The 19,617-nt window shown below is 37.4% G+C and overlaps 1 protein-coding gene across 10 annotated transcripts in view; it reads right to left on the reverse strand.

Moving 5' to 3' along the window:
- The window catches only part of CACNB2 (calcium voltage-gated channel auxiliary subunit beta 2), a 241,378-nt gene that overhangs the window by 58,621 nt on the left and 163,140 nt on the right, over positions 1–19,617 (reverse strand). For 8 of the 10 annotated variants that reach the window (XM_068673797.1, XM_068673798.1, XM_068673796.1 and 5 more), the window contains one exon: positions 18,676–18,795. In XM_068673797.1, coding sequence (XP_068529898.1) covers positions 18,676–18,795 — 120 coding nt within the window. Of the gene's footprint in view, positions 1–18,675; positions 18,796–19,287; positions 19,426–19,549; positions 19,615–19,617 lie in introns of those variants that run through there. The other 2 variants (XM_068673803.1, XM_068673804.1) reach the window with 2 other exon arrangements.

The raw sequence follows: 19,617 nt of genomic DNA on the forward strand, positions 1-19,617 counted from the left end.
TTGCATTTCTCAATCCTCCCTGTTAGCTTTCTGAAAGTAAGCAAGTAGTATTGCCGTATGCATAATTTTATAAGTGCTTGATTATTTAGTCCTTATTCTTATAGCCTGTAGTCTTAAAAAATATGATTTAGCTAGAATGTCAGCTTTCATTTAAAAATAAAATTAAAAAAATAAGCTAGTATTCCAGTCCTTGCAATTGTGAAAGAAGGTTTGAAGATATTTCCCAAACCTTGCCTAAAGGCTCAGAAACTTTGGAGTGAATTTCATAAATGACATTGTTTTCAGTGTTCAGCTTGTGACTTCTTGAGGTCTGCAACTAAACAGGGAAATTGCATTTACTTCTCTGATCTTTTTTCCCATTACTTTTCTTCCTTCATGGCTGATTCATCATCACCAACTATGGTTCTCAGATGTCCTATGTTTTGCTTTTTTGCTTTGAAGTATTTTGGGGTTTTCTCCCTCCCCTCTTTCAACAGGCACTTGCCACATCCTCTCTTCTCATCTAACTCTGTCAGGAGAAACTGCACAAAATTCTGCCCAGCCCCTCAAGAACACTGTGCTACCATGACACCTGTGTGGTATCTGTGCAAAGCTACTGCTTTCAGCAGCTTGGGAGAGAAAATAGGAGAAATGCCATCCAGCCTTACAACAGGGCAGATAAAGCGCAGACACAGGAGGAAGGCAGACACAGGAGGAAGGCAGACACAGGAGGAAGGCAGAGCCCTGAATGTGCAGGCACAGGACAACCATGGAAGTCCAATGGCTAGAAGCAACCTACATGTAGATGCAACCCATCCATCACAACCAACATATATAGTGTTAGGGGTAAAAATAGAGCAAAGAACCAGTATCCAGCATAAAATAGCATCTTTGGATGTAAAGTGGAGCTACAGCCCAACAAAGGAAGTGAAAACCACAAAGCACGCTGACAGAGTACAACCGAAGGTGGATGCTATGCTGAGGAAGAAGAAAGCACCAACACCAGCACCATACTCCTCCTGTCACAGGACTCCATGCTGATGATTCCCTGTATCCCAACACTAATCCCAACTTCTCCCTTCAGCGCTGGGACCCAGAGGTGCACTGGGGAGGGAAAAAAAAAAAAAAGAAAAAAAAAAGGATAGGCTAGATATTAGAAAGTTTGTGTATCTATAATGTAATTCCATGTAATTTGAAACTGTTGAATTGAAATAATAGTTAATTCATTGAGCTAGCAATGCATTCTTGGCTTTCCAAACAATAAAGCTTTCTTTTCTCCAAAGCCAATCTGTGAGCCATAAATTGGTAATAATTCAACCAACCTATTCTGTAACTGAGATGCAACAAATTGATAACAAGAAAAAAAAAGTGATAAAAAGAACATCCTTTCTGAGAAAACATCCCTGTATGAAAGCAGCTGGAACATCAGGACTGACTCCCAAAAGGTCAGTCCACCTTAATCATGTTGGTATTTGTAGGGAAAAGAAAAATCTGGCTCGTTTTTCCTACAGATCACAATAGCAAAAGCTCAACATTTTTTGCCTCCTTGAAAAATGCATGTTGCTAGCAAAACCAAGCTTAACAAATGGAACAAATGGACAGCATTAATTCACTGTGGGATTTTTTTTTTTTTTTTTGCACAGGGTGGTAGGGTGGGGTGAGGTGTGGGGTTGCTTTTTCCCCGTATCACTCAAATTATTTGCTTTGAAGTTGTCTAAGAATGATCCAGATGGGTCATGACTTTTTAAAGTCATACTTCTCATATCTTCATTCAACTCTTTTTCGCGGTTCGGGATTCGCAATGCATTCATTTTTAATTACTAGAACTAATAAATAACCCAAACCCAAAGTTTACTGGATTTATGCGTTTTTCTGTTATAAAGAGAAACTTCATTTGTGGAAATGTGGGCAAACTATTGAAGTTGTACTTTTTAAAACAAATTACTAAACGCAGAGGTAAAGCAAAGAAAACAGGAATAGATCCAATCATGCTGCACCAGTTTTCTTCTATACAAAGTTAGGTTTGAAATGCTGCATGTTTTTTCCAAGCAGGTATGACACTGCAGTTAAACTTTTCCTTGGTCTCCTGAAATTTCAAACCAAGCTACATCAAAAAAAAAAAAAAGAAAAAAATAAGGCAAACATGTAACAAATTCTGCCCCCGCAAGACTGTAAATCAGATTTTCAATCAGATTTTTTTTTTTCTCCTGTGCACACTCACATATCTGGAAAGGACAAGAATAAGAGGAATCTTTTGGGTAAAAATGTTCAGTTTTACATTGTTAAGAGCTGTATTTAGCTCTTAAAAGTACAAAACGTTCCTAAACATAAGAATAAAGATAGAGTCACATCCAGAATTTGAGGCAAATATTGTCGCTGCCTTTATCCTTTTCATGCATAATGCTGATGACTGTAATTTTGTCTGATTTTAGTGTTTGCAAATTCTCTTTTGCAGTAAAGAGAACAGCCCTTTCAGTGTTCCTGATTTGCAAGCTACTGCCCACTATTACATAAACTTAGAGAATATGTTTGCTGAAGGAAGACATTAAGTACCTTTGCAAGCTCAGAGATCCAACGTTTATTATCCAATGAGCCTTTACAGTCACGTTGAAAAGGAGATACATATAAATGTGCTTCATGTATGAACATTATCCTCAGTTCAATACCACCCAGACCAGCAGATTTTCAATCATTACACCTACTTTCCACAGAAAGACAATATTCCTCCCTTATTAAGAACTATATGTGAAGGGAGAATGCCAAGGGAAATTCATTGTAAGGTAATCAAATGCAACAGAGATAGCTGAGGTAGCATTATCTGTACTGGCAAATCACTGTTAATGTCTTCAACAAGTTTCTAAAAATTCTGAAGCAATTTTGTCACAGGATAATTCCCAGAAAGAGGTTACATTAATTAAGTAATGGATGCTATACGTGCTATCTCGTATTCCAGAAAGCTTGCAGCTTCCAGCACCATGTCCATAACCCATTTTTGCCTCAAAATGCCATAACCCATTATTTATTTATTTATTTATTTTTAACCTAAATGCAAAATTTAGAAGCGCACACTTTCTGATTCTACATTCTTCAAAAAATTATGAACATTCCATTCTACCTCTATACACCAAACATTAGAACTATACCACCTTAAAATATGGGAAAGCTAAGCTTTTGTGATTTTTCATCAGCACAAAAGAGCATTGTCATTTAAAAGCTATCAACTATAGATATGGCCTTTTCCATTTGATAGTCCTACGGGCAGTTCCATTTACTGGTATTATGCATACCTTGAAGTCTTTGCCATCATAAGGCACTAACTGGAGAGGAGGAGATGTTTCAACTTTAAGCAAGAAAGCAAAGAAAGAAAGAAACCAACCAACAAAATAATGAAGCAACAGTAACATGACACTCAGACACTGTGGAACACTGGTTACCTTCAAGGAAAGAAGTAACTGACATTAGAAGACTTTAAAACAGCTGAACTTCCACAAACTATAAAAATAAATAATACAAATAGAAATCTATTCACAACTTCAAAATCTTGAAGCAGCTACCAAGTTCTTGAGAAACATCCAAAGTGGATTTTGAACACATTCGGTATTAAGTGGATGGTACATAATGAAAGAGAGGTGCCAAAATCAGGACCACAGGGCTTTCATCATTTTGAGGCTTCCATGTTTTAGCATGAGAGAATAACTCAACTGTGACTTATTCTCTCACAGTTATTATTGCTCACAAATGTGAGCAATATTGCCAATGTCACCACTGATTCCCTGTTTTAAAAATGACCAGAAGAACAACTGCAAGCATGGCAGGGGGACAACTCAGTAATACATGTAATCATGTAAGAGTCTTTGTCAATCTTGAAGAACAAGTTTAGTAAAGAAAAAACAGCTGCATCTCACCCTGTTTATACAGTACATTGACATAAGGGATACAGGATTGCCAGAAAATGTTATCCAAGGTACTAAGCAAAAGGTAACCATTTTGACATTTTATTTCCACAAGCTACAATATCGATAAGTATTAAAAATCATGAACAAAATAATACAGCATTTTTAAAGATCAGCAGGTAATTACAAGAACATAAGAAGTTTGCAAACGAAATTCAAGAGAAACAAGGCTTGAATGAGAGGGAGGCAGAGTTGTACAGTACATGGGAAGGAATTAAGAGCACTGGTCACTCTGCTTGGCTCTACCCAGATACAGCAAATTCACTTAAAAGTCTCCACTGAATATGTCACATATGTTGCACTAGACATGACCATTAATTCAAACTAGGATATTTTATTTTTGGGAAAAAACAAACAAACAAAGAAACAAAAACAAAACAAAACAAACAAACAAAAAAAAACAAAAACAAAACAAACAGGAAAACTACAGATACATACAAAAAAATGGAACACAAAAATCATACATTACAATGCCTACTCATGTTAACCATTCCAGCATGGCAAAAAAATGCATGCTCAAAAAGATTTAAGTACCAAAGGAAGATGTGAAAGAAAAAAACAAACAAAGAAAAACAACAAAAACAAAATACTACTTAAAGAACATGAGAATATAGGGAAACAACATGGGGAATAAAGAAATAGCAATCATTCCAAAGGCTAAGGCCAAAAGGCCACTTCATTGACTTCCTGTTTGGTGAGCATGCAGAGTATCCAGAGCCCGCAAAGTCATACATGAATCCTGGAAAATGAGGTCCATGCCTTGACAGGGAATCCAGACAAGTGAAAAAAGTTTTAAGACATTTACTGGTGAAATTTAAAGTCTAGATTTCTCTTATGCTATAAAAATGAAACTTGCCATTTCTTTCATGTGAATTCAGCTTCTTTTTTGAAGCTGATTTGACAATTTGCTAGTAAAAACATGAGTGGCCACTTTTAGAGTTCTTCCACAAACAATGTAGGCTCATTTCTTTACCTGTATCTATCATTTGCATACATACATTATAAACGTAATAAATGCCAGCACTGATAGACATTCTGAGCTGATTGGAGTCATTAAAAATAAATTGCTAAATTCTATCTGCTGCCTTCTACTTTAACTAGGCTAAATTTAATGACTAATCCCAGGCTTGAATACAGATTTATATTACAATTTAAAAGTTCAACAGTAAACAAAATATGTTACTCAAAACTGGCTTTCTGCACATGCAGCCTACCTACCACCTTTCCATGTTAGGGAAAGTAGGAGTGATTTAGAGGCCATTTAATATATGACAGATTTTTTTTTTTCCCTTCAAGTTCTAGAATAACACTAAAATCTATGTTTCTCCTATTCATCCAACTGTGACCCTCAAAAGAAATAATCCTTTAAGCATTATCTATGTGTCACTACATAACTCTATTAAATGTGCTTTGCAATGAAGTCAATCCAACGAATTTTCCTTCTGATTGTGCTGAAATCAGGTTTCAAAGCAGGTGACTGGAAGCAGGACAGTGTCAGTGTGGGTCTAAGTACTACCCACTAGCCACAGTTGGCTTCCAGCACACCAGCCTGAGCTGGCTTTTAGCAAGGTTGTTAAAATCTTTGAACTGCTGGTCAGAGAGTGGAAGCAACCTTAATCGTTTCCATCACTAAAAGCAGACTCTAAAAGCTGTTAAAGCTTCTGTTGGTCATCCCAGGAGGGGAGATGCTCAGGAAATGCATGTTGGGACTCAGAAGGGAATAAAAAATGAAAAAGGCATTAGAAATACTTACAGAATGTTCACTGAAAAATTGTGAGATTTTACCTTTTATTTTATTTTACTTCCCAAAATGAAGCAACTTTATGTAATGATAGACAATGCACAGTGAACCGCAAGTATTTAGCATGTTTACATACGATGTCAAACAAGAATTTGGCATCAAAAGACACCATAAACACAACTGAACAAAAGCTATTACAATACACGTACCAATAGACATACAGACAGGTCTACCTACTTTGAAAAATTCAAAGAAGGCAAATGCGTAAAGAAAATATATGAAAAGAATGAGCAAGGCAGAAGTGTTAATACCTTCCATTACAAGTGCATTTTATGCAACAGAGATATGGCAGAGACAGTGGCTATTTTCTCGTATTTTCTTGTCATCTCTTTTTGATGAAGGTCACCCAAAATCAGAATATATGTTTCAGACAGCCTGGCTAGAGACAGTTGACACTCAAAGGGATATTTGGCAATAGCCAAAGTGCAGAAATAAAATCACAGAACAGTTTGGGCTGGAAGAGATCTTAAAGATCACCCAGTTTCAACCCCTTGCCATGGACAGGGACACCTCCCACTAGACCAGGAGCCTGAGCTTCAAAAGAGCTCTGTAACACCCTGCAACACCACCGACCTCACACACCCAACACTCTTTCATAGGATAAACAGTGACTGATGCATTGGAGTGATGAGGACTGATGCTTGTTGCTAAAATACATAGTTTCATAGTTTCATAGCCATCATTTGTCATTTTACAGATATTTAGAGAAGTTTTACTCTCTACACTTGAAATTTCTTTGGGTGTTATTCAACTCACTGCTAAATTTGACAGTGTTATGCAAGAGCATGTGCATCCCCCACCTCTGCAAAAGGTTTTTTTCCTGTGCATATTTGATACTGATTTCACACAGGACCCAGCATGTACTGAAGCTGTTACTGTCCTTAATATAGTTAAAGCAACACACAGCAGCTATTCAGCTGCTGCTAAAAGGAATTATGCACTTAATTTGCTGGATTTTTAACAGCTTCATTTCCTTCTACTGTACTAAAAAACTCAAACCTTATATAAAGCGTGAAAAATCTAAGTCACAAAAATGAGAATGACAATCAAAAAGTAACTGAAAACCTCTTTAACTGAGCAAAAATCTACAATAAGGAGAACTTAAAGAATACATTTTTATGGTTTAGAATTCTGCAATAAGTGAAAAAAAATGCAAAAATATATTTTGACACTCTTAAAGTAATATTTGTGACCACAATGCTGAATTAATTTATATTCTTTGAACAAGATAAATTTGGGTTCTTAAACCCTGAGTAACTGCTTAATTTACCAGTTAAATTCAAACAATATGCTCTGAACTGCCCCAACATGTTATCTGCTATTCCCATTCAAAGTTATTCCACTCAAAAGAGCATCAACAGATTTCAGTAATTTGATAAGACATCCTCCCCCTTTTATTTCCACCTAACTTTCAGCTTGTTAGAAAATGTGTCAACCAAGTTAAAGAAAGAAAGAATGTCAGGACATTCAAAGTAGATGACTTGTTTCTATAAACATATTTTATCCAAGCAGAGTGTCTTTAAAATAAAAGATGGAAAAATGGAAATGAGCAAGAGAGACAAACTGAAGTGTTTGCTATAAATGATGAGAAATGGAATCCAACCCATTTCTCCAATATTTCTAATAAATACTGAGATATTTCTTAGACCTGAATTTGAGGTGGCCTCAGTGCATTTTCTTTTCTTTAGCTGCATAAACGCTTGTGTTTATGTTATCACTTAATTTCTTTTACTTCTACTTAAAACATTCAAAACAAAAATACCCATTTTAATAACAAAGAAAACATTTGTAGGTTTTGACAGAGGTCCTTGAATTAGCTCTAGTTTACAGAAGGTCATGAAAAGAAGTGAGTTTATTGATGAAAGTCAAGATTTGAAATAGTATATTTTACAATTTCTATAGAAATTATAGAGAAATTTTCTATAGAAATTATAGAAAAATATGATTGTTTAGAAAGATAAACAATATAAATATACAATACCATAGCAATACTGTCACTGAACACCCCATATGACCATGTAAATGATCCATCTCAGAAAAATATGCTTGATGCAACATCGCAAAGAAACTGATTTAAAACATGAAGAAATTTTGTTTTACATATGAGCATATGAAATCTGACAGTATCAGTAAGGAATTAATTGTTACTTTTCAGAAAGAGAACTATTTCCTGTGTCCACAATTATTACTATTATACTAAATTATACTACTGATGCACAGTATGATGAATTTTAGTTTTTTCAAACATTTGAGGATAAGATAATGTTATGGCATATTCAGCAGCTTTTCATCTTGGCAATTCCAGCCTCTTATAAAGGAGTTTGCTTTTGTGCGCATGGTTTATTACATCTAGTGCCTTTTTTTTTCTTTTCTTTTTTTTTTTTCCCCCCTCCTGATAAAAGACCACTGTGGTGAGAGCTTCAAATCAGGATTAAAACATACAGGGAAAATCTGTGGGAAGTCATGTACCAAGACACGTATTCACTGTGCCTAGAATTAATGATCGTGGCTTCGAGACCCAAGTCATGAATAAACAGAAATCAGTCTCTCTGCAGTGACATGAAAGATGCATGCAGAACGGCATGCATGTTATATGTTCCAACTGTTGATTTATATTTGTCTGGACTCCTGTCATCAGCTGAACAGTTTTTGTTTTGTTTTGTTTGTTTTGTTTTTTCCAGTTGTTGTCACATGGAGCTTTCAGTCTCGGTCCACATTCCCATGCTACTGCACATTGCTGCCTGTGAGGCTACATCGTGGTCAGCTGACCATCAGTGTGGTCTACTGACACAACTATGAAATAACACTACTGAAATAAATGATCAGAGCAGCTGCTGAACTGAAACTTCTTAGGCTAATATTTTGGAACCAAAGATGCTGTCATAAAACCACATTGACAGAGACAAAGCACGACCAAAAAGTGTGATGGGAAGACAGTCAAGTCTGAGAAATGCAAAATAAAATTGAGTTTCCCAAATCTGAACATTGGTCAAGAACGTCAATGCTCAATTCTTTCCATCTCCTCCTTTCATCAGATCTTCAAATTGAAGCACAGAACAAATCTGCATGAATCAATCCACATTATGTCCATATTTCTTTCCAAAAAATATTTTGCCTTGTTTGCACATCACTCATTCTCAGGCCTGCAACTCAGTTACAGGCTTTCTAGTGAAACTCAGTTTGAGAGCTTGCCTTGAAGCTTTTACCCAGCACTAAGCCAAATTCCAAGATGAGCTATTGCTCTGGAAGATTTTATGTTGAGGGAGTTTAAAAGTAGGAGTAGGGAATCTGTCCCTCTGTGAGTTCACACATGCACAACACATCTATGGCAGCACAGCTCCACAGTTTTACCCTTGCAAGGAGGCACCAACCTCCTTTGTCACAGGCTTTTGGAGTCATCCCATTCCTAAAGTCACTCCCAGCAGAACAGGAACAAACACTGGAAACACAACTCTTCCTCACCCTCCTGTCAGGGAACCGAGGATAAGGACTCTGACTAACTCTACTGTGCAACACCCAAGATGGTTGGAATGGACTATTTGCTGCAAATCTCTCTTCTGGAGTAAAGGAGTTTTGAGAGTGGTTAAAGATGTCTAACTGTCTTTGAGTAGGTACTTATTATTATCTGAAAACTACGAAGTGGTGTGGCAATACTGCCCATCATCCAATAGATGGGGAGCTCTGTCAATAGTCCTTCAGCAGCTTATGATGACACATAGTGTAGCCAGCGGGACCAGGGAGGTGATTATCCCCTTGTACTCAGCTCTGGTGAGGCTGTACCTCAAGTACTGTGTTCAGTTTTGTGCCCCTCACTACAGGAAAGACATCGAGGCCCTGGAACATGTCCAGACAAGGGCTATGAAGCTGGTAAAGGACCTGGAGCATACGTTTTATGGGGAGTGCCTGAGAAAACTGGGGTTGTTCAGTCTGGAGAAGATGAGGCTCAGGGGAGGCCTTATTGCTCTCTATATCTTACTGAAAGGAAGGTGTTGGGAGCTGGGGATCCGCCTCTTCTCACAGGTAACTAGCAATAGGACTAGAGGGAATAGCCTCAAGTTGTTCCAGGAGAGGTTTAGGCTGGAAATTAGGAGAAATTTCTTCTCAGAAAGAGTGGTTAGATGTTAGAACTGTTTAACCAGGGAGGTGGTGGAGTCACCATTGCTGGGGGCAATTAAGGAAAGGTTGGATGCGGTACTCAGGGACATGGTTTAGTGTGCAATATTGGTGGTAGTTGGACCAGATGATCTCGGAGGGCTTTTCCAATCTCTATGATTCTATGCTCCTTAATCCTGCATTTGACAACTCAAGTGCCAGGAGAGGCAACAAGACAAGGTAGGTCCATGCTTAGCCCCACCAGACAGGGGGCAGCCACACAAGTTCAAGTCCACGGAGCACACGAGACTTGCTGTTAAGGGCAGAAAATATCAAGCAATACCACAGTTGCTGGATTAACACCGGGGGAGAACTAAAGAAAGTATGTTCTTTTGTGTATGAGTCATTTGACTTACTGCAAAAAAAAGGGAGTAAGGAGTCAAAATAATGAAAAAAAAAAACAAAACACCAACAAACTGTGATAAATGTAGTGAGCTTCCTTACAGCTCCTCTGGGAGGGATACTTTCAACTGTAATTTGACTATTATTGAAAGTCAGAAATGTATTTCCCTTCCCAATTACTGCCATTTATTACTGATGATTACTAAAAGCAACATGTACAGCTGAGTCTCAAGATGGCAGGTACTCAGCATTTCTCCTCATTTTTATTTCAGTCAGGAAGCATCTCTTTCATGACAGACAGAGCTGACCTGGAGTTATAGGAACCCCAAGTGCTTTTGTTCATCCATTTCATTTCAAGTGAAATATTAGAAGCCAGCAGCATTTTAAAACTCAATTTACAAATAATTGGCAGAAAAGATGGAGTCAAAAAGCAGCAAGCGCATCTCTTCCCTTACTTCAACATTCTGACATCTCTAGTCAAAATAATCAAAGCAGCTGCAGCTTGAGCCTTCATCTTCCCTTTAAAGATGTTTTTTGCCTTCACTTTTCCTTCAGTCACTGAAAAAAGGACAGTTTGCAGATCAATAACACAAGAATACTTGAAAAATAAAAACCCAAACCAGGGGGTGGATCCCTGCTTTCCATACTCGTCAAATGCAGATCAGTTCAAAGTACTGCAAACAAGGCTGGAGTTTCATACTGTATTTTGGATTCCAAATATAATAAACAGCAGGTCACCTTGAAAATAGGCATCTACCCGATAAGACTCCCAAAAAAAGAATAAATGACAATCTTGTTGATATGTATTTCAGTCATACATTTATCTTAAATATTGTAATTTGTCACTGATGTACAATAGTATGATATTTTTCCAGGAACAAAAAGAACAAATTTTATGATCATAAGAAAAAAATGGTTTAATTGTTCGCAGGGAAAGAGAATTTTTTTTAAGTTAGAAAGAAGCAAGAAAAGAGTCTCATCTCTAAGAATAATAAAGAAACCAGAAATTCATTATTTCATGCCAATTGTTGGAGGCAACTGAAAGAATAAAAAAGTAATATAACAATTACAGCATGGTAAAATTTTCCTGATGGAAAATCAGGACCAGGGAGGAGACAGGGAGGAGACCAGGTACAGTACAGCTGGATATTTTAAAGAAGATGAAAATGGAAGAAATCATAGTATTCTCTCGACCACTATCAGTAACACATTAGTTGTCTGCACAGCTGTATCGATCATCATTGTACCACGTTTTAAAACTTAGGTAGCATTTGCACATGTGATGCTATCAATAATGCTGGATTTAAAATAAAAAATATCCTGGATGAAATTATCATCTCCTCCTTGCTAACTATATAAAGAACGGTTTTCAAGAAAAATGAGTGCAACAATTAATATTTCAGTGGATATCTTTCTCAGATAAAGCTAGAGAATACCACCTAGAAGTTATTTAAGATTTCATATCAGATCCAATAAAAGTATTTGATTGCCAGGTGAATATGACATCCCAGAGGAAAATGTCAATGCAGGATTGGAGGTACAGAGAAGGTGTTCTGAGGTTTGTATAGGCTCCACAAGTGAATGTTAGGGTAAGTTTATGCCATGTCTGTGTGTTTTTTGTTATTGTTGTTGTTTTTCTCTCTCTCTAGGGTATGCACTGGTTTTACATAGAATATAGAAGAAAAGATGACAGGAAAACAACCAGAAGTTCTTCATTGGGGCCTTCTCTGAATCTTCAAATGTTTTTGATGAATTTTTGTCATACTATGAATAATGCGGAAACCAAACACTGTTCACAGTTCAAGCTGAGTCTTGCACTTAAAATGTTCCTAACCTGGGAATACATCTTCCTCCCAGGTATCATTGGTTTACTTTGGGCACCTACTGATTTTCTCTTTAGGTTTTACACAGCCAACAACTAGTTTATGTAATTAAAGTTTCCTAAGAAAACACTTTTGAATTAGCATCTGATGTCAGTCTAATTTTGTACCAAAACACTCTACTGCTACCTATAGTTAGAACTCATTGGCATCTTATGTATAATGTTATAAAACAAGATGTAATTGTGAAGAAACAAAAAACACAACAAAACTTATTTTTCAACCTTCTAACCATTTTTTCCCCTGATTAAGCATAAAAACAGAAATAGATAATTCTCTCCCCACGCCCAGAAAAACTTTTTTTTTTTTTTTTTTTTAAGAGGAGGAAGGGGAGATTCGACAGATCTTTGCCAAGGACTCCAGAACCATATCTGGGGGCTGAAAAATGTGCACTTTGGCTAGGTTAGACAACTAAAGTTTTTGTTTTCTGCCACTGTACTATTCTCCAAGACACAGAACCTCATCATTTCCAGCAGTGCAAGCTGGGGCACCTCTGCATGGTGATCTACCTGCAGCTACACTCAAGTCCTTTCTCCATCTCATTCCTGCTCCCATAAATCCCCTGGCAGTCCCTTGTCAGCTTTGATTACAGGAAAACTTTGTTCTCTGATAAAACACTTCTACTTCATCAGAAGTTTACCCTTTAGTACAACAGTCCTCCTTGTGTACAAAAGAAATACTTTATAATTGAAAGTTACCAACTGTAGAATATGGCCAACTCAAGTCACCTGTTCTGTTTACCTAATACATGCAAAAATATATACACACATGCATTTGTACATGAATATATAAAATGCAAAAATATATGTATAAGTTTATACAGCTCCTATAAGGCTGCATCAATAATGCCTAACTTGAATATATTTTATATGTACATACTTTTTAAAAGTAGTTTTTAAAAGATAAAAGACAAAAAATAAAATCTCCAGATAGATTTTACATTAAGCTGGAGCTGAAGTATGAAATACACATCACTCATTTAGAGTACAAAAGACAAAATTATATAAATTGTCCCAAAAATAGATAATACAGATACAAGATCTCAACATTTATCTTAAGGTGATTACACACATTTTAGTTACCTTTAACAATGGCCTATGTCTTGCAATCTTATTTTCCCCTCTATTTTTGAGACAGTAATCTCTAAGTAAAAATGGCATATGTTAACTTCTCAAAAACAAACAAACAAACAATGGCATGAGATAGCTGGACCATCTGCTGAGAAGAGTCAAGTTCTGGAATATGGCATACTGTCTGAGATGTAAGTCAGACACTAATATAAACCTCAAGAGAGTTAATGAACCAGGTAATATATGTCTTAACTGGAAATTACTTTGCTTAGAACCACCAGCAGCATCTACCTACATCTATGTCAGCAGAACCGCTCAGCTTTGTGCCAGCCTGAACAGCATGCAAAGGCGTATCTTAATTCCTCCTTTCCCACGCCTCATCAAACACACTCACTCTGCACCAGCCACAGATAGAGTCCCCAAATCCACTTCTCATCCTCTCCTATGATTCCCTGCACACACCAGCATCTGGCCCCACACCTGGAACCCCTGGTCATATACACTTGAACCACACCAAGGGCTGGTCCAAGCATCCTTACTTAAGAGAGCAGGAGTGTGCGAAAGCAGCAGGTGAACTGCTGGCAGAGAGCTATGAGCTATACTTGTCTCAGGACTTTCTTAGAACTGTCTCTGTTCCTCAGAGACAATCCATCTCTTTCTGTTGATTATTCAAGGAGCTGCAGGATACTAAAAGATCTATCTCAAGTTAGGTATCTAAATTTAGGCTGCATTAATGTATCACCACACTTTTTTCCCTACTCAGCCTCAAGAAGCAGAAGAGGAAAGGATACTTATGAAACAGATTCGATCACTCTGTAATCACAGTATGAATGGGATGTGACAGATGTTTTTTAGAGACAGTACTATTTCTGGAGCACTTGGTTCCAGGTTACATGAGACCCCACTGAAAGAAACTATTCTAGTCCCCAAAACAATGCAGTCAAACGGTGAGAATGGATAAAACGTTCAGGGAAATAATCCCCACAATGACAGGCACTAATGTAAAACAAGCTTATGCACTGAAGTTGAAGAAAAAAATAGGTCAGGAACAGAGACAAAAAGAAAACTATAGGTCACAGACAGCAGTGTAAAGAGAACCGCTTGATGCCCCAGTGTCACAATCCTAAGAAAAAGTAGCAGAAATGACTGAAGAAAATGAAGAAAAAAATAAAATTGATCCAGCAATGCAGAACTCGCCCCCAGCTAAGCAACAACCAGATTTGCAACTGTACTTTTAGATCAACAACTCATTTATTCCCAGCTAGACTACTGTGCCAGCTCACATGTAATCCCAGCTACTCTGATACGCAACATTAGCTGTCTAAATGATAACATGCAGTGGAAGTATTCTAAAACAAAATGGCAAATGAGAAGAAATCAATGAAGAAATATTACCATACACAACAGCTGACACAAAGCACTACCCTATGTTGCTATGGCTTTGGATGCTGTTCAGCACCACAGCGTCCTCATAATTAAGAGAGAATGGAAAGGGTCTCCATGCTGTAACATGCTGACATAATATAAGGACACACATCAAGATGATGGGCACTTCTGGTCTGTCAAAAGTGCTACTGCAGCTTAAGTAGACATACCTTAACTAGCTTTGCAGCTGCCTGCTAGCAGCGTGGGGTCATTCAGAGGCTGTGAAACCTGCCTGAGAGTGAATAAATACTTAAATAACTAGTCTTGGCACACTGCACTGGGTAATTACATCTGACAATCTTTTTCATGCCTTCAGCCTTGCAGGGATATGTAGGCATTATCCCAGCCTGCTAGATATTTCAAAGCAATGGTCCCCAAACCATGCATGGGGCAATGTGTCGCACATTAAGATGTTGCACTATTACAGTCACAAGCCCTCACAACTAATACAGCACACATCAAGAAAGCAACATGTCAGCTTTCATTGTTGCTCTGTATTTTTGCCTAAAAGTCAGCAAAGGGATACCTGGTACCAAAATTTTAGTGGTTCACAGTCCTAGTGTAAAAATGATCAAAATTAACTTTTAAACCAGGATTACGTATATTTCAAGTTTTAACAAACTCCTAAAAGGATGCTGGCAGTAGAGTAGTTGGTGGCTTGCAAACAAAGCAGAGTTGAGAGGAACTGAGATTTCCTATTCTGGACACAATTACTGACTGTAGAAATGACCATTTTAAAAAATATAATCACTAAAAAGCAAGTAGTGTCATCAGGCTAAGTTATTTTTTGACTTAGCAATGCATAAGATCCTAATTTTTATGTAAGCATGAAATTTGGAAAGAGCATCAGAAGAAGTCCTTAGATCACAGCATCGTTAGGGTGCCGTCATCAGCCACAGCACAGATCTACTTTAACCTAGCACTCATGATACAGACTGGAGCCCACACCAAAATAAATAAATAAATAAATAAATAAATAATCCACCTTTCAGAATTTGCATTGTAAAACTGTTCTAACCAACAACGTTTTATCTTCAGGCTTAACAGCTTCATTTGGAGAATTGTTTCCCCTGGGAATAGCTGCTAGCCCACAGGTACCCTCATCTGTTGCCTCTTCATTTTCCATCCCTGGATGATTCCGTAGATGTGTCGTGCCCCCCGCTTCCTTACAGTAAATCTCATGCCAAAGTGAGTCAGCAAAATCTGCTTAACCATTTTCTAGAGAAGCAATGCTTTTAAAAATCCAGGTGCCAGAATGCGTATTTTCTTACAGTTTTTTTAGTTTTTATTTGTTTTATTTATTACCCTATCTGGGTACATATTGGATGTGATATTAGAATACAGAAAAAGCCAAAATTAAAAACCCTACAATCTGCCTAACAATTTGCCATTGTGTGCTTTATTAGTATAGTTTTCCTCTACAGTTTAGGTGTTTTCCCTAGCTGTAAGAAAGGAAAATGGATGTCATTAAAGTGTTTTCACCGAGTGCGTGACACAGTTCAACAGGTTTTTTTTTTAATCTACCCTTAATTCACTATCATTTTCTCTCCACTGCTGCATTATTCATGTATGTCAGCCTTTTCTAATTCCTGTGACAAACAGAATTATAATGACTTTATTTAGGATCAACACTTCCACTCATAGTATTAAAAGGTGAAAAGTTAAAGCAGCTCTGTCACTTGGCTCTGCCTGATAGCTGGTGCTGGTGATGGCGAGGCAGCCAGGGAGCTGCTGCCTGCGGGGAACAAGTCTGGGTGCACGCAGGAGCCAGGCAGCACCAGCAGAAGTTACTGCTCCATTGATTTCACTGTGTTTCAGGGAGGTGAAGAATTGAATCACCAGCAAAGACAGAAAAGCACACCCTATAATATTTCAGAGCTACTGGGTTAAGTTTAATTTAAGTCTTTTAAAACATTTATTTCAAATGAAACTGACAAATAGGTGTAACATTTCATTTAATATTATTAAGTATTAGTATTTACACTACATTTTGCATGGCAATAGCCACTAAATAAAATTATTTCCATGCATTATAGCCTGAAATGTTTTTATTTTTTTAACACTTGGCTTAAGGAACAAAACTGCTCATACAGTTTGAGCTTTAATCTATTTCAAAACACAAGAGTTTTAAATTATTCATTTTGTGTTTTATATACTGCTAGAACTACCCATTGTTATAGCAGGCTGATTTTGGCAGTTGCCTTTGCTACTTTGACTGTTCACAAGTTGTCTTATAGTCTCAGACGGTGTTAGACCTAGAGACTGTATCTTATGCCAGCTGGAGTGAGAACATTGCCTTGATGTATAGAAATACAGTTTTAAAAACTCAGGATCTGGTAGCATTTTTCTCTATGAACTACAATGGCAGCTGTGCTAGAGGTCATGAATATTACATAAGGGCTGTCCATGCATTCAAGCCAGCATCAGTAAGCCAAATTCCCATAGCAACACTCGCATAGATTTACTCATCACTGAGATGCATCAGTTCAGCAGTAAGTGCTGTAGTGCTACCCTGATTAGTCTGCAGGATATTATTACTTCAACTCTTCTTTTAAAGATTGTGCATTTACTGATAAAATTCCACATTTAACCCAAATTTCAGAGCAGTCTTTATCATTTTTCCTAACAGGAAAAAAAATTCAACTAACCAAAAGCAATCCTGATTGCAATTAGCAATAGCTGTGGGATACAAGGGGAAAGGGAAGTAACAGGCTGATTTTGGGGCATTTCTGCTGTACCAATTCCAGGGCAGCAGGACCCGACTTCAAAGAGATGTTCAGCATCTCCTGTGGTTGGCAAGTTCCAGCAGCACATCAAAAAGCTGCATTAGGAACTCTTATCAAATATAGGTCATCAACTACGTTTTCCAAAAAACATCTTCAGCTTCCCTATTCAAGTTGTCTGCTTGTGGATTACACTATTGTTTTATTTATGGAGCTGGCCCTCGCTAAACAATCAGATGAATACCTCAGTGATGTGGACTTCTGAATTTATGAGGAAACCTTGTAAAACAGGTGGCGTAAATGGGCAGAGGCAAAGCTGGCAGCGGAAAAGGAAACAGAACGGGAGATAGATCAGAGATAAGGAAATAAAAAAACGAGGCAAAATGGAGGAGGGGAATCTGAGAGAAACACAGAGAACACAAGAGGAAAAAAGGTACATCTGAGGAGGAATCTCAATAGTTCATTTTAGTATATAAATATGAGAAATGATATTGAAAAACAGATCTTGGAAAACAGCAATGCAGCAAGATTTGACTGGCAGCACACAAAAGGAAAGATCAGAATGAAGTGATAAATGAATAATAACAAACAAGATGAGCCCCATTTTTACAGGTGCAATAATATTTAAATATATAGTACATATGAGAGAAAGACAAGCCCATGCTCTTTCATCGTATTACTGCTAAAAGCCCTACAGTCCTAACTAAACACACAGAAAGAACCTGAAGCTCATTTAGCATTTTCTTACTAATCTGTCACTATCTGCCAGGAGTATGGAGTTAGAAGCAGAAATCTTAACAAGTCCTAGAGCATATTACTCACAGGGTCATTTAACACTCAAACTGTAAAGAAAGCCAGTGAAGTCTTCAGAAAAAAAAAAATAAATCTTTCCAACAGACTCTATTTACATATGACTTTTAGGGACCAATCCTTTGCTCAAGTGAACAGGATGTTTGAGGGCTGATTTCTAGAACTCTAAGTTTTAAGTGTCATAGGGATCCACAGGCAAACTTCCATGAGCATCTTCAGTAAAAACTCTAAGCTTTGAGCACATGCATTAAAAATTAATAAGTATATTCAGAAAAAAAACGTGTACACATTTAAATAAGATTGTTCTTACTGATTATAGTAACTGAATGCCTTTTAGGGCAAATTCAGATTCTAAGTGATTTTTCCTGAAAAAATATAATTCCTACTGTTGTCTGGAAAATCTTTATAACAGGTCTTACAGTGTATGTTAACACATTATAAACATTTGTACCAGTAATGGATGAGATGACAGCTCTTTAAAGCAGAACATTTTATGAATCTTATTCTTTATGAATTTTATAAGGGGAAATAACACCTTACCTTTGCTTTTTCCAGCTGTGCCTGGGCCTGTCGCTCTGCCTCTCTCCGCACTGCTTCCCTGTCTTCTTCCAGAGATACATCTGAATCGGATGGACGGCTGGTGTAGGAGTCCGCCGAACCCTGCACAATGAAAGGAAAAATAATGTCACAAGTCGCTTCAGTGTTCAAAAAAAGCACAAGTGGCTATGCACCTTGCCTTTCCTATTAAATCTGTATCCCTGAAAAGAGAATAACTGCCAAAAAGGGAAAATCACTTAGTAAAATTACATCTAAGTAAATATTTTCTTCTGGACATTTTCCAAAAGTGCAGGTGTCTTCCCCAGTGTTATATTTCCTGCACTATGCCTCTGTTCTTATTCATATGCATTTTAGTAAGCAGAGCCAGTTGCTCTGTAGAGTTACAGCAGTGGTGCAGTGCAGGGCTGAAGGACACACAGCAGCTTCAAGGATGGCTCCATATAGATGTAAACTCTAAGCAATGACATTATTAGCATGGAAACAGATTTTTATACCCAAGATGTAACTTCAGTATCAATAATTACCATTACACAATATCCCTGCTAGCAGATTTAAACTCTGCTATCCATTTTTATTTTAGGGCAACCTCTTTACCTGACACACTTTCCCCATCAGAACTGCAAATGGCTCATATCCATCTCTGCCCCTCAGCAAAACATGTAAATGACCACAAATCAACTTCCAACTAATAAAATCTGTCTGGACTCAACACACGTCCACGTATCGCCACAATGGAAGCAGTCACAATGCCAGAACAGCTCTATAAATAATGACAGCTCTGATTTCCCCCTGCATCTCCCTGCATACAAAACAGAGTTCTGCTAATTCAATCAGAAAACAACTGCACTCTCCTCACCGTATTTTTTTTTCCTCCCTCTCTGCAATACATATAATATATGCCAGTAATGAAAACATAGGGCTTAC

Source organism: Anas acuta, chromosome 2 (assembly GCF_963932015.1).
Source record: "Anas acuta chromosome 2, bAnaAcu1.1, whole genome shotgun sequence".
NCBI lineage: Eukaryota > Metazoa > Chordata > Aves > Anseriformes > Anatidae > Anas > Anas acuta.